The sequence below is a fragment of the Neurospora crassa genome, linkage group I (assembly GCF_000182925.2).
Source record: "Neurospora crassa OR74A linkage group I, whole genome shotgun sequence".
NCBI lineage: Eukaryota > Fungi > Ascomycota > Sordariomycetes > Sordariales > Sordariaceae > Neurospora > Neurospora crassa.
Genome location: NC_026501.1, coordinates 9,533,023 through 9,548,304, shown reverse-complemented (window position 1 = coordinate 9,548,304; position 15,282 = coordinate 9,533,023). Strand labels below are relative to the sequence as shown.

Below are 15,282 nucleotides of genomic sequence, written 5' to 3'. Positions count from 1 at the left end.
ACTGTGGCAACAACCAATCACCTTGGTCTTTGCTAGGACGTGCAAGAGTCAAACACCCGGCTTTGCTTTGAAACAAAAAAGTCAAGAGAAGGAAGCTCCGAGTGGTGACTGGAGACATGGAAATACCTCTACAATTCTTACTAGCGGTATCTTCTCCTCCGATAAGTGAGATGAGTTCTCCCATCCCATCGTCAGCCGAAGATAAATAATTGCCGCTCCCCGCATTCTCCCTCTATCCACCGTCGGGTATAATACGTGATAAGTATCTTCAGAATCGATGCTGTTCTGCATCCCGACATCTCGACCAGTCCACCATCCGTCATCAATCACATCACACACAGCCCATCACCATCTGGGGGATCTTCCATTTTCTTCCTTCCCAATGGTCTCCAGCAAATGACAGAGGGCGCAACCCATAGGAAGCGACATTGACATCGGCCTGCCCCTCTCACTCGGGTGCGCAATTACAATCATGACCTTGCCATTCCCACTCGGGCGGTTCGTTCGTTCAGAGGCACTTCAGGAGTCTTGTCCACTTACAAAATAAGGGTACCCCTGCACGCAGCAACAGCCTTGAGATCTCGCTAAATCATGCTCATCGGAGTGGCCGCTAAACCGGATGTGGTAAACAGTCGGTTCAGAGGAATGCCGCCTTTTTATAGACTGACTGACTGACTGACTGTTGAGACATGGCAATAGTCAAAGATACTCTGGATTATCGCGGGTTTCTCGGCAGTAAGTTTCAGTCAAACGGAAAAGCAGGGCGCACTGAGACGGCACATGAAGAATGCGCAGAGGTAACGAGTGCCAACAGCAGAGACATATCTAAACATGTGCGTTCCAACCTGTAGGTACGGTAGGTTGTGAAGTCAAGTGAAGTCTCAGGTCTTACTCATCCCATCGAGACTCAGATCAAAAAAGCTACAAGAAAAATCCGACATTGCAAAACGTCATCGCCAACAGCTGCATACTCCCGTTCGAATGCAAGTAGGCACACCTACTGTGTACTAGTACCGGTAGTGAGTCGGACACGTGCCTATTCACGGCTCTCACCTCGCACCTCATGGCTACGTACCTATGTACCTGACATTGCATGCTCTCAACGGCGGCGAGTATACGTAGCCCTGTCCGTACAAATATGTAGCTGTGGGGTTGGCAGTCTTCCGTCTGATATTCTGAATGGATGACAGAATTGTTTCTCGTGGAAAGAATGGAGGACAAGGGTTCTGGAGCTTTTCTGTTTCACAACAGAGCTCTGTGTGTTTCTCGGTCTTTTGTTTGTTTGGCCACCTGGACTTCTTCTTTAGTGTCACGACCACACCACCAATGGAGACTCCATCTATCTATAGGTACACTACACTCATGGCCAAAGCACGACTTGTTCACGACGTTGACTTGATTATGAACTTGTAATGTCATACCTATGACAGACAGACTTTGCAAGCTGTCAACATCTGAAACTTGAAACAACGGCATCCAGGGAAGATGCCAGATGCTCAAGATACGTCAGGCAAGGAAATTGCAGTGACTCGGCAGCACCCGCTCTTCTTCCGTGCTTGCATACCCTGCCTATGTATGTAACTGTAACGGGACCACGGGGCTTGTTCGGGATATGTAGACGGGAACGTAGTGTACATGGACATTGGATTGGATGGGTCAGAGATCAGGGTAGGTAGGTAAGCACGCATTCACTGGTCTATGTAACGGGCCGCTTGTTGAAAGTCGAGTGTCAAGGTCCTAGACGGGTTGTTAGTGTCATCACAAGGGAGGCCACCGAAGAGTTGCCAGCCAACCCCTGAATGCCATCCGTCCAATGTCAACAAACTGAAAGGACATCGGAGATTCGTCTCGGTCAGTGGTCTGTTTGCTCGCTTCAAATTGTGTATGGTCTCAGATTTCCCCAAGGGGCGGAGATGGAGGATGGCGATGCGAGCGATGAAAAGGAAGATCCTCCGAAAATGTGTGACGACTAAATTGTTAGTGTAGCCCCCTGTCAGTGCCACTGTCCTTCCACTTCCCCGCTGCTGGGTATCAGACGGCAACTACTGCGTAAGGCCTGTCGCTGTTAGTGGGCGCATGCAATGGTCCGGCCATTTCCAACTGACACTGCCGTGATTGCACTAGCGCTGCCCAACAGCCAAAGGGCGTTCGTTGCTGGGAGCCCAGCATTTCCAACAGCTGCAAGGGCAGCACCTGCAGCAGCCGGGACCAAGTAATGTGAGCGGGGTGCTTGGGTTGAGTGGTGCTAGCAGCCTAACGACAGCACACCACACCGTCACCCAATCTGGATGGGCTTCCGACATGGACTCTCCAACGGGCATCTCCAGTCACTCATCTTTCCGTCCTCCGTCCCCATCGTCGTTGTTGTCCACTTTCCGCCGCGGCAGTCCGTCCACCACACGACAAAATCACCAAAACCATCCCTTCCTCATTTCCTGTGCCCGCAGGCCCATCCATGTACACACACGTACACAACAACAGCAGAGGCCAAACCCCTGACTCGGTCATCGAAGCCTGACATCTTTCTTTCTCTGTTCTTTCCTCCACAGAATTACCCCATCGCCTCCTTCCGCTGTGGATCTCTTTTTCGGGACAGACAAGGCTTCAAACTCTGTGATTTGACAATCTCTTTTCCAGAGTGCCGTGAGAGTGTTGGTCATCGACTCCAGCTCTAACTGTAATTGTCCACATACACCACAGCCTCGATCGAACCTCTGATCACCGACTGTCACTGCCTCTTCTCCGCCTTGGGGCATGTCAAGAGAACAAGAATAACGATCGCTATACGTCAGCGCCCAAGTTCAAGACTACTACAGACCTCCTCCGCCCACGACGAGGCAGGCAGATAGATACCCGAGACCTGCCAACGGTTATATACACACGGCTGTATCCCATCGTATCGCGACACATTCGAGACATACCTCAAGCCATACCGGACCATCCAGGATGAGCGCTTCACCAGACAACGATTCCGTCGCCCGGTGCGAGTCGCCCGAGGCCCTGCCCTCGCCGGCCGTTGGCGCTCCCGTTCACAAGTTCATGCGCTGTGCCTCTGCCACCTCGGCCATCTCCCACGGATCAGAATCCACCGAACGCTCGCGTGACTCCCTCATAAGCGACGCCGGCTCGGCCTTTTCGCGCTCCTCGTCCGGCACCTTTCCCGTCAGCTCGCGCCGCTCCGAAATCAGTACGCTTGGCCACTTCTTTCTCCGGTCCCGGGATAACTCGTGGATTCGGAACTCTACTGGAAGCTTGGACTCGTTGACAGCTAACTCCACCATCTCGTCAGGAAGCAGCAGTAAGCGACGGGGCTATATGCGCCCTCAAGGAACCGACTTTGCCCAGAGCGCCCGCCAGCGCGAATCCGTCCTGAGTCTTGGAAGCATCGCCCACCTGCAGTACTACTTTGCCCGGACCGGACTTTTGGACGGCAAGGGCGCCCAGTTCGCTCGTAAACGCCAGCAAAAGGCCCAAACACTCGATCTGTCCATGCTCGAAGGCGGCGATTACACGATACCTAGGGTCTTGAACTTTGAGAACGATTCGAGCTATGCCTCCATGGGCAGCAGTCCCAATACCCCAGGGCTTGAGCCCGACATCAAGTCGCCCACAGGAGATGAGCACAACATGGAATTCCAGCCGCCCGAGGAGGAGTTCGGATCGGATTATGATGAGGAAACAGACCAGCAACATATGCTCCCGCCGACGGTCTCGACGTACAACCAACGCGAAAAGCCGATCCCTAAACCCCCATCGATGGAGGAGCTTCGGGCCGAACTAACAAGCGCCCTCAACGCCGCCGAGCGATCCCTAAAAGAAGCCAACGAAGCCACTGCGCCCGCGGGCGAGTCTGCTCCGCCGTCAGACCGGGTTGTCGTTCCACCCGCCATCCTTCTCTCCGACAAATCTTCCAAACCCAACTCTTCCGAACAAGAATCCTCCAGCCCCGTCACTCCCACCGTCCCCCTCAACCCTACCGGCTGGTACGAAATCCAAGGCATGCACATCCTCGACGTCATGACCCTGGCCATTCGCGCCGCCAAGATCTACTACACCTCTCACGAGCGCCCGGACCGATTAGACGCCATCAAGTCGGAAAAGGACCTTCGTGCCGACCTCTTGTCAGTAATGGACATTCTCAAGAAAATGGCCACCCGCGGCTTCATCGGCGGCATGCGCGACGACGAGTTCCAGACTATGAACCAATGGATCAAATCCCTGCGCGACATGCTCTCCAAGGAAGACGAGATGGAGGTCGCCGAGCAGAAGGAGCGCGAGTCCTGGACCTGGCTAAAACCGGAAAACTGGCCAACCGATGAGAACGGGAACCAGATTGAGCGCGAGGAAGCCTTTATTCACTCCATGTTGGCCGGCCTACCCTTGCCCCCGCCGCTGTCTAGTCTCAGCCCCTTGCCCAAGTGGACGCCGATTGATCGCTCGTCAAGTAATCCGGAACCGACGCCGTTTCTGAGGGAGCTGAGTAACGGGATTCGGTTGGTGCATCTGCATAATTGCGCGGTACGCAAAAGTAGGCGGAGGTTTGGTGCTATCCCCAGTTTCCATGCAGACACGCAGAAACCGTACCGGGCAGCGGATAATTTGCGGTACTGGATGAAGGCGGCGGAGCTCAGGTGGGAGGTGATGATCAAGTGCGACGCACTGGGGTTGCAGTATGCCAAGGACGGCAAGCTGGAGAATCCGGAGGAAGGGGGGAGGATGTGGGTGGACTTTGAGGAGGCGGTGGTGAGGTGGTGTAGAGGGGTGAGGGCAGAAGTGGAGGGGGAGCTGAGGGGGAATGTTAAGCCATAGTGTCAGGTGGGAGTGGAGGGAAAGGGGAGTGCATAGAATTAAAGAAGAAAGTGAAGGCATGAGGGAAGAAACACTCTATATATATATGAGAGAAGTCCGGACATGAGACACGGAGACGGAGGCTGAAACTTGAGGATACACACACACACACACACACACACACACACACACAGAGAGAGAGAGAGAGAGAGAGAGAGAGAGACACACATTTTCATGCATATGGCATTTTTTTTCGATTTTACATATACCACACCGCACTGGCACACATCATTGGCAACTGGCACTTCAACTGGATTATTCACGGAAGGGAAAGAGAAGGGATTTGGCATCATTATCGTCATTTTGTTTTAATCCTTTAATTTCTACTCCAATCCATTTAACATCTGCATACTTTACGTTACTTTCTTGCATCGGATCTTCTTTTGGTTATGGAACGGTTTACACTTTATAGGAAACAGTTGTTTGGAGTTAGCAGAGAGGAAGGGTAGAAACTACCTAGTATCTAAATACCTTTTGTAAACACGACGAGAGACGAGAGAGCTTGGGCAGGGACGGAACACAACAGAAAGATTACCTAGCTTAAGAAGCTGGTTCATATGAGTTACCACTACATAGATGAAGAGAAAAACCGCAATTAGATCAACTGAGAAATCGACGGGTTCCCCCATTAAAGGCTGAGCAGGTAGTCTATAATGCTTATGTAACCTAGTGCTCTCTCTCTCTCTTCCCGTCCCAAACAGTCCCACGCAACTCGAAACCAAGTGTACCCAGTGTGTTATGACTAACCCCTTTTCAAAGTAAACAAAGCACTGCCACCACTAGCACTACCACCACCACTCACCATCACCATCACCATCACCAAACATCAAACTACATCTGAAAATATCTTACCTTACCTTACCTTCACTACTCTCGCTTCAACTGCATGCCCTTCCATTCTCAAACCATCTTACGTAACTTCCATACCAAGGTCGTCGGAAATTTCTTAGAGGTAGAGGTAGAGGTAGAGGTAGAGGTAGAGGTAGAGGTAGAGGTAGAGATAGAGGTAGAGGTAGAGGTAGAGGTAGAGGTAGAGGTAGAGGTAGAGATAGGTAACCGGGCAGCGATGCTAAGCGATGGGACTGATGGAGCGTAACATGAATAAGTAGAGGTACCTTTGGGGAAGACATTCCTGGACCTACCCTACCCTAGGTAGGTACCTAAGGATTGGCTTTGCTGGTGTTATGGTTGAAGGGTTTGTTATTGGTGTCTGGTTTTGTCTGGAGGGTATCTGACTGGACACTGCCATGTCATTTTGGCTTGTCCTTTCGACTTCTCTGTTCCACACTTCCCCTTTTGATCGTCCGGAACTAACATCTACAACGAAAACTATACAACGAATAGTTGATAATAAAAACTCCACGATGAAAACTCCACGAATGATAAAACTCAACGTTGCGCAACTGGCGAGTACCATAGATTTGGCTCGTCCCTTTCGACTTGGTAAAGTAAGTGCCTTGTAATCCCGCTATATTCTCGGGAATACCTAATATGTCAAGCTCATTTCAAGCTCGATTGCCCGGTGAGCTCTCTGGCCATTTTGGCCTGGCCGGTTCAAGCTTATGCCAGCTTATCCTTCTTCTTCTCCTCCTCCCTTCCATAAGACACTGTATAAATGCGATATGCTATAAAATAGCTAATGAGGCATAACACTTATCCCTCCCATTCCTCCTCCACCTCCACCACCCCTTTTCCCTCCTCCAGCACCAGCACCAGCACCAGCACCACCAGCACCACCAGCACCGCCTCCTCTAGACCCAGCTCCAGATCCTCCCCCTCTCGTCGTTGTCTTCGGCGCAGTAGATGCACCCCTCTTCCTCGCCGTCTTCGCGCCACTCCCACTCGCCTTCCGTTTTGTAACTCCCCCTCCTCCTGCACCACCACCACCAGCAGCCGAAGAACCAGCCCTCTTCTTCCTGTAGTATTTCTTCCCACCTGCTCCTCCACCTCTCCATCCTGATCCCGACGCTCTCGACGAAGATCCTCCTGATGCGCGCCCTGAGCCGTAGCTACCTTTCGAAGAGCTGCCGCCGGAGGCGTACATGGAAAGTTGTTCACGGAGTCGAGCATCCTGCACGGCTTTGGAGACGGGCGGGCCTGTTGAGCCGGAGAAGTAGCGGGAGGATTCGAGGTCTTCGTCATCATCATCATCATCTTCTTCGTCGGAGTTGTCGGAGGCGGTGATGGCGTCTGGATCGATGGCGTCGATATCGGGGTCGCTTAGCCCGTAGTCTTCTTCGTCTTCTTCGGCGATGGGTTCTCCGCGGCGGTTGACTGCTCGGCCTTTATCTTGGATTTGTCCCCCACGTGTCGACTGTGCCTTTCCTCGCCCCGCATTCCGCGATGGTGCACGAGCCGGAGGTTCATCCTCATCACTACTAATCAAATCCACTACTTCATTTCCTCCTCCTCCTCCTCCTCCCTTCTTATTCCCCCCTTTTCCATTTCCTGTCCTCCTGGGGCCCTCATCATCATCCTCATCGCCAGCCACAGCAGGATTATCATACCCTCCCCCCATCATCTCCTGATAATTCCCCCAGAACCGCTCCACAAGTGGGATGAATTTGGCACCATACCGATCTACTTTATCCTGGTTGATATCCGGGATCGCGCGCATCGCGTCTAACGACCGCGTCCACCGGATTGCCATCTCACGGTACTGCGTCTCGGTAAAGATGGGTTTGCGCATGTGGTTCCTGTTGCGAAAGTCCTCCTCGAAGACCTTGACTTCTTCAACAAAGGCATCGACAATATCCTGGTGGACCTCGTCAAGCTGGGCGTAGCGGGGGTTATGCATGGTGCGGGCGTCGATGGGCGGACCCAAAGTGGCGAGGTGTTGGGAGACGGTTTGGGATTGTTGGGTGTGGGAGAGGGTGTCATAAAGGGTGGTCTGGCGGTGTTGAGGGCGGGTAGCGCGAGAAGATGGGCCGCGCCGCGAGGGGCGGACAGGTTCGAAGGCATCTTCTTCCTCTTCGGGTTCAACATTATCGGATACGACAAAGTTATCGCGCTCATAGCCGTTGGCGTGGAGAGGACCGTGAGGACCGTCGGAGCTGGGCTCTTCGTAGTCGGCGATGAGGGTCGGTAAAGCCTTTTTGGAACTTCGTTTCTTGGTGGCTCGAACGGGTGAAGAGACATTTGTTGATGTTGGCGGTCGTTGCAGGGTGGGAAGTTCTTGCTCATCCATATCCTCATCGACTCGACGGCTCCGCTGCTTAGACCGAGACGGGGGTTCGACGGACTTGTTTGAGGGAACTGGCAGCATCAACCGCTTGCCATTGTAGAGGTAAGCACCAGCTTCAGGGCCGGTCTGTACGAGCTGCTGTGTTAGCAAAGCAACAAAGCCAGATATGCAAGACCAACCGGGACAGCACTCACAATATAGTAGGTAATAGGCATCCCCGCCCCATTCATGATATTGTCCTCGCCCAGCGCCTTGTGGAAATTCAGCTGCAGCACGATCCTCTGCAGCTCCCTCTGCGTGCTCCCCTTGGCGATACCAAAGTGACACACGCCACCGTGCTCGTTCTTTCTCTTGCCCATCAGGATGTCGCACAGCTTGCCCAGCGTGATGGGCTGCTGGCTCTTCACCACCTCGATCGCGGCGAAGGCGATTTCCGTAAAATCCCTCATCTCCGTCGACTTCGAGATGCGTCCGTTCCGGCAGTTATCGCATCCGTCTCTACACTTCCGGTAGTCAAACTCCTCGCCAAAGTAGCGGAGCACTTCTTCGCGCCGGCACGTGTGCTGCGACTCGCAATAGCTGACCACACGGTTGAGCATTTGTAGCTGACGCTCCTTTTGCGCGTAGTCACCTTCGCCGTCGGCGATCATACGACGTAGGGATTGAATGTCGCCATAGGCAAAGTACAAGTAGCAGTCCGATGGCTTGCCGTCACGTCCGGCGCGGCCGGTTTCTTGATAGTAACCTTCGAGCGACTTGGGGATGTGCTGGTGGATAACAAAGCGGACGTCAGGCTTGTCGATGCCCATGCCGAAGGCAATGGTGGCTACCACGACTTTGACTCGGCCGGTTTGCCATTCATGTTGAACGCTGATCTTTTCGTCGGTGGTGATGGAGGCATGGTAGTGCTTTGCTTTGATGCGGTGTTTTTCCTGGAGATTTTTGGCGATGTTCTCGGCACTCTTTCTTGATAATGTGTAGATGATACCCGTCTGGCCGTCATACTTCTCCTTGATCAACTCTGCGATGCGGGCAATCAGATTCTGCTCCTTCATCCTGACCTCATAGTAGAGGTTCGGCCGATTAAAGCTCTGGGAGAAAGTCTGGCAGTCCTCCATTGCCAGGTTATGCTTGACATCCAAGATGACGTTCTGTGTTGCCGTCGCTGTCAAAGCCATGACCGGAACTCCGGGAAACCTCTTACGAAACTCTCCTATAGCTTTGTAATCGGGTCGGAAGTCATGGCCCCATTGACTGACGCAGTGAGCCTCGTCGATAACAATTCTAGCCAGCTTTTTCCTCCGGTAGAGGTCCATCATCTTGTTGACGAATGTCTGGTTCTTGCTCACCATCTCCGGGGTGACATAGAGCAGTTGGAGCTCATGCTCAGGATGCTCAGCATCAAGCTTCTGAAACACCATTCGGCGCATTTCTGAGTTCATGTCTCCGTTGAAAGCGTAAGCTTGGATCATCAGGTTTGCCAAATGGTTGACTTGATCCAGCATCAGACTTAGCAGAGGGGAGATGACGACTGTGATACCACGCGTCTTGCCGCTCCTGACTACAGCCGGCAACTGATAGCACAGAGACTTTCCACCACCAGTCGGCATCAACACAAAGGCATCCTTTCTAGAGTCAGCAAAGTCCATTTTCGTCTTCCCCTCCTCTCTCTCTCTCTCTCTTCTTGGTCTCTCCCAGATAGGTAAAGGACAGAGAACTCACCTTACCACCCAAAGTAGCATTAATAGCCTCCAACTGATTCTGTCTGAACCCCGACATCCGAAACCTATCCTTGAGAGCCTTCCTCACATCATTCGACCACGCATACTTCATCTTTTCGGGCGGCATCGATAACTTTGCATGTACGGACTTGGCCTTCTTGGCATTGGCATTTTCGTTGCGTTTCCTCGGTTTGATCGTGGTCGCCGTGGATGTTGACATCACCGATTGTGATCGTAAGTGATTGTTGTTGTTGGTGGTGGTGGTGGCGGCCGTAGAAGTATACGTCTCGGCGCTGTCTACTGCTGCCAGGAGGTCGGCATCGTCGTCTTCATCGTCAAAGTAATCGTGGCCGTGGACTGGCTTGAACGGGGCGGTTTTGAAAGGGCTGTTGCGCTGGGGAAGGGTGGCCTGGAAGGGAGCAGAGGCCGGGGCGTGCTGTTGTTCCATGAAGGGGTCTTCTTTATCGAACATCATGGCTTCTTCCGCCGAGATATCAGGAAAGGAGTTGTTGGTCGGTCTGCTCTGATATGACACCGGAGTCTGGCGCGCCGTTTGAAAACTCGGTGTCGGAGGTGGTGGCACCCGGTGAGAAACCTGCTGCGCAGCAGGATGTTGAGTCTGCAATATGACCTGCTGGGAATTATGATACTCGGTCGTCGGCAGAACCGGGGCCTCGGTCCTCGTCGAAGGTGTCGGAGTCGCTATGATGATCGGCTTCTCCTCCTCCTCTTCCTCCTCCTTCTTTAGGTCAAAGCTCTTCTCCGTGATCCCCGCCGCCACAATAAGCCTTGTCAGACTCTTTACGATAGCCTCAACCTCATCATCCAACTTGTCCAGCTGCGCCATTAACTGATCCTCGTACTCATCGTCTTCTTCAGCATAAGCGCGAACGATTTCCTCGTTGATCAAATTATGCTCTTTGCGTTTCTTGACGTACAACTTGTGTTCGTCCTGGAGGGCTCTGAGCGCAATGTCCCGTCGCTTGAGCATTTCCTTTTCCTTCTTCACCTCTTCGCGTGCCCTGTCTCTTTCTTCCCTGGGCAGGCGCAGACAGTCCCGCAGCTTGATCATGTTCTCCTGAAGCTCGTCATTAACGGCGCTCAGTTCTCTTTCCAAGATTGCGGGTGCGTTGACGAAAAGATCTAGCAGGGGTTTGTAAAGCTTGTAGTCGAACTCCTCAAGGTTGCTGTTCTCCCTGGTGTTGAGGGGGTCTTCACTTGGCGGCGGCATTGACGGCGGCAGGGAGCTTTCGGCGAGTGTGCTACTCTGTGCAAAACTCGGCCCCACCGACGGCTGCTGTGTTGGCCTTTCGACCGACTCAAGCAGCTGGTTGCGCGGAGTGTTCAACGGCTCTAGCGGTTTTCGCTGTGATGGTAGATCCATGGGCGGCAGGGGGGGTGGTCGACTTTCCACAGACTCGAGAGTTGGCAAAGTGGACTCGACCGGTGGCCTACTAGGCGTGTCCATAACCGTGTCTTCGTCCAAACCCAATTCCCGTGTGGTGGTCCCACCGCTTCTGAAGAACTCCGCACTCCCAGGCAGCGACCCAGCAGAAAGAGGAGTGAATGCCTCGTCCTCCGAGTCCATCACTTCACTGCGCCGTGGCTTCTTGGCGGTGGTCGTACCTGGGACCTCTTCCGTTTGCTTCTGCTGGGGTCTTGGCGTCGTTAAACCTGTGGGCGATCCAGAAGACTTTCGCTTGCGGGAGTTGTCGACATCTGGACTTGACATAAACGACGGTTCGTCTTCTCTGTCAGCCTGTTGCTGGTTTTCCGTTGTGCGCTTTTCAACTGAAGCCTCCTTCCTCTTAGGAGACCGACCCCGTTGCAGCGATACTGTAGGCGGCAGCCTCGTCGAGACAGACCTCGATGTAGCCTTTGGCTTCGGAGTACTTTCCCGATCCCCCTGAACTAGCTCATTGATATCCATAAACTCGTCCTCCTCGCCATCATCATCAAAAAGCGAGACATCCTCATCCTTCATAATGTAGTCATTCGATATCTTCCGTTTCTTGACCTGGCGAGGCCTGCTCCCACCTCTTTCATGTTCGGGCTCTGCACGCTCAGCAAAGTCCTCTCGCCACAGTAACTTGTCATCGCCGAACCCTATTAGCGAACTGGAAGCGACTGTGTTGTCGTTGTCGGTGTTGTCTTTGTCTTTGCCGTTGAGATCATGGTCATGATCGAGTTCTTCGGTAAGATCGACGGCGTCGGAGAAAATATCGTCGTCTACGATCGGACTGTCGGGCGTGGGGGCGGGGTGACGGAGGTTCTTCTTGTTCTTGAGGTGTAAAGTGTGGGGAGCTGGCGAGTCGGTCTTTGGACGGACCAAGTTTGTCGAGGGGGACTGTCTCGCAGCTAATGAAACCGAGTATGCGCGTTGGAGCGGGCCGACGCTGGCACCAGTGGTTGAAGCAGGTGTCAGTAGGTTTTGGGGTGGTCGTTGTTGGGGGGTGGGTTGGGGTCTTTGTGCATATGTAGAATGTGCATGGTGCTGTGCTTGTTGTTGTTGTTGTTGCTGTTGCTGTTGCTGTTGCTGTTGCTGCTGCTGTTGTCGTGCTTCTGATTGCGACCGCTGGCGCTTTTGTTGTTGTTGTTGTTGATGTTGTTGATGTTGTTCATGATCAAAGGTACTGGAACCGGCACTTCCGTGCTTAGCAGAAGCTGACCTAGACGCAGAACCAGACCCAGAGCCTGTCGTTGACGACGACAAGGAGACCAAGTGCGGCCGTGGCAGGTTGTTCTTGACTGAGAGCTTCGCCATTCCTCCTCCTCCTCCTTCTCCAAGTCCAACTGAATCCTGATGCGTCGATGCTCCTACCTCGGGGGCAATCTGTTGGCGTGTAGCGGGTCGGGCGTCATTTGTCGAGGATGTGTTTGTGTATCTCGAGGTCGCAAGGGTTGAGGTTGAGGTTGAGGTCGAGGTTGGGTTTGGGGTTGGTTGTTGAGTTCGTTGTTGAGTTGGTTGTTGTGGTGGTGGTGGTGGTGGTGGTGGTGGTAGAGGTGGTGGTGGTCCCAGTGGTGGTGGTTGTTGTTGCTGCTGGACTGGTCCTCCTCCTCCCACTCTTCCTCCTCCTCTTCCTCTTCCTGTTCCTCTTCCTGCTCCTCCAAGACTTTCACTTCCACTGACTTGTGGATTGGTGACAGCCGGAGTGGAATACAAGGGGAATAAATTGTTATCTCGTGGAAAACTGCTCGTCGAGGAATAACCGTCTTCGATCGCGCTTGGTGTTGTTGTTGTTGTTGTTGATGTTGGTGTCGTAGTCTGTATCGAAGCAGCAGCAGAAGGATACACGGGCCCCTGTGGAACGACAATGGAATTTCCCGATCTCTTCAACCAAGAAACTTGCTCCCCCCAATTGTTGCGCGTCATGAGCGTGGATTGCGCTGTCGAACTGGTGAGCAACCGGCCGAGCACGCCGCCGGACGCATTGGGATTTAGCACTGTATCACCACCACTATTACTGCTACTACTACTAGTAGAGGCAGCAGCAGTAACTGAGCCGGCAGTGAAATGGTAAAGAACTTTTAGGGAATGAGGCACCCACGACGACAGCGACGAACTGAAAGACGTAGACGTGGAAGGAGACGAAGACGTGGAAGGCAGCGGCAGCAGCACCTGGTGGTTAGAGGTATTCTGCTGCACCGACGAGGAAGTCGCAGAAGTCGCAGAAGTAGTAAAAGTCCTCAACGACGAAGACAACTGATTGGATCGCGTGTCAGACGTGTTCTGCTGCTCTTGCTGCTGCTGCTGCTGCTGCTGCTGCTGCTCCTGCTCCTGCTCCTGCGGCGGCGGCGACAGAGACAGTGGGGTAGTACCTCTACTAGTACCTCTACTAGTACTACTACTACTACTCGAACTCGTTCCTTCCCGTTCCCGTTCCGCCATGGCGCGAAACAAAAACACACACCGCCCCACTCCAAACGCGCCGTCAGGTGCTTGCGCGTGCCTGCTTGGTCTTGGCGTTTAGTGCAGGTTTTCCTAGGTTGCCAGAGAAATCCTTATCTGCATATGCCAAAGCATCTACCATACCCCTTCTCTTTGTTAGTAACGCACTTCCGTTCTTCCCTTGCTGCGTGTAAGTGTTAGTGCAGCAGTGGTGAATGTGACACGTCGAGATCAAAGGAGTCGCTTTTGTGATTTCTCTTTCTCAAGGTTTCTTGTAGTCTTGGTAAGAGATGGCGAGAAGGAGTGGAGTGAATCAATGTGATCGCCAGACAGTTGCCCAAGATGCGATGGAAACCTTGCCCTTGGGAGTTTCGTTGCAAGTGCTTTGACTGACAACGCCCATCCATCCGCAGCTGATCCGTCGATCCAATCGAGATACGTATGGAAGCAGACAATTTTCGTCAGAGCCTTGCTTTTCTCTGTCACTGAAGGGTCGCCGTTAGTTCCGCCGTGAGTATAATCCCAAGTTGATTCAAATTGCTGCTGTCTTGAAGGCTGATATCGTTTGTTCAAAGGCCCATCCTCAGGTGGCTTGTTGTAGTCAGTTTGTTGACATTCGAAGTAGCGGTACCGAGATACGTGGCGTTGAAGATGTACATGGGAAATGTGCCAAATTCTCTGTTGCCCCTGCTGCCCCTGCTGCCCCTGCTGCTTATGCTGTCACCGTCAACAAGCCGCAAAGTAGAAGGATATCTTGAACTCCGTGATAGCAAAGCTCCCGTCTCCAAGTCGTTTGGCTTCGCAGGTGCCTTGTGGCAGTGACCGATGATATCAACGCCAAGGTTTCTCTCCAAACGAAGAAAACAAAAATAAGAAGAGTCGGACGGAACCAAGCCTCGCTGTCGTTACTCCCAAGATGGTCACAAGTTTCGTATATCGTGAGCTCAGTTGCCTGTAAACAAGTGGATATTCTCGGTGGTCCAAGTTGTAAGGTCATCACCTGCTTCGTTGCTAGATCGTATCCGCCGTTGAGTCGTCAGTCGTCCAGTCATCAATCGTCAATCCTCCACTCATCCAGTCATCGTATCCTCCAAACCCAATCACTCATCCACCACATCTCCAGTCCTCCGCCCCCCCCCCCCCCCCCCCCCCCCCCCCGGTGCCGTCCGTCACTCACCCCCATCTCACCTCCCCCTCCCCTCACCTCCCCCTCCCCTCACCTCATTTCCACCCAGGAGGTACTCCACCCCTTCCCCGTCCCTCCCCATCTTCCCCCACAAACGGGCCCCCCCGCCCCTCCGCAAGCGGACTCCGTTTCTGGTTTTATGCAATCTGATGTTCAATACTCCTCCATTTACTGGTAAATAAGGTGGGATCGAGGGAGTCGCCATCTTCAACTTTCATCGAGCTGGAGAGAGGAGATATCGGTCGACTTGCGGATATTAGAGGAAATACAAAGATAGAAACAGATGGTGGATTGGAGAGGAAATCTCCGGGTTTCATGTGAGAAACGGAGAAAGGAGTGAGTGCGTAGATAGTATCGAATTCACGAGGATGTGAGTGTACCTCTGTGTAATGGTCAGGTCTTGGTGGTTACTACCATGTAGTTTATGAAATTACGTTGTGGAGGATATTTGGGT

The 15,282-nt window shown here is 52.9% G+C and overlaps 2 protein-coding genes across 3 annotated transcripts; one reads left to right on the top strand and one right to left on the bottom strand.

Moving 5' to 3' along the window:
• Positions 1-2,359: 2,359 nt before the first annotated feature.
• On the top strand, positions 2,360-5,450 carry NCU08599 (the record flags this gene model as incomplete). 2 transcript variants are annotated; one of them, XM_011394907.1, is made up of 2 exons in its annotated part: positions 2,360-3,187; positions 3,290-5,450. In XM_011394907.1, the coding sequence occupies 2 exons, from the start codon at positions 2,947-2,949 to the stop codon at positions 4,807-4,809; spliced, it is 1,761 nt and encodes a 586-aa protein (XP_011393209.1). In that variant the 3' UTR covers positions 4,810-5,450. The 2 variants fall into 2 exon arrangements, with proteins under 2 accessions (XP_011393209.1, XP_011393210.1); XM_011394908.1 differs by having other exon boundaries at positions 2,947-4,972.
• Positions 5,451-6,252: 802 nt separating this feature from the next.
• qde-3 (quelling-defective-3) lies at positions 6,253-13,642 on the bottom strand (the record flags this gene model as incomplete). Its single annotated transcript, XM_958937.3, has 3 exons — positions 6,253-8,158; positions 8,227-9,657; positions 9,755-13,642. The coding sequence occupies 3 exons, from the start codon at positions 13,640-13,642 to the stop codon at positions 6,485-6,487; spliced, it is 6,993 nt and encodes a 2,330-aa protein (XP_964030.3). The 3' UTR covers positions 6,253-6,484.
• Between the last annotated feature and the right edge of the window lie 1,640 nt (positions 13,643-15,282).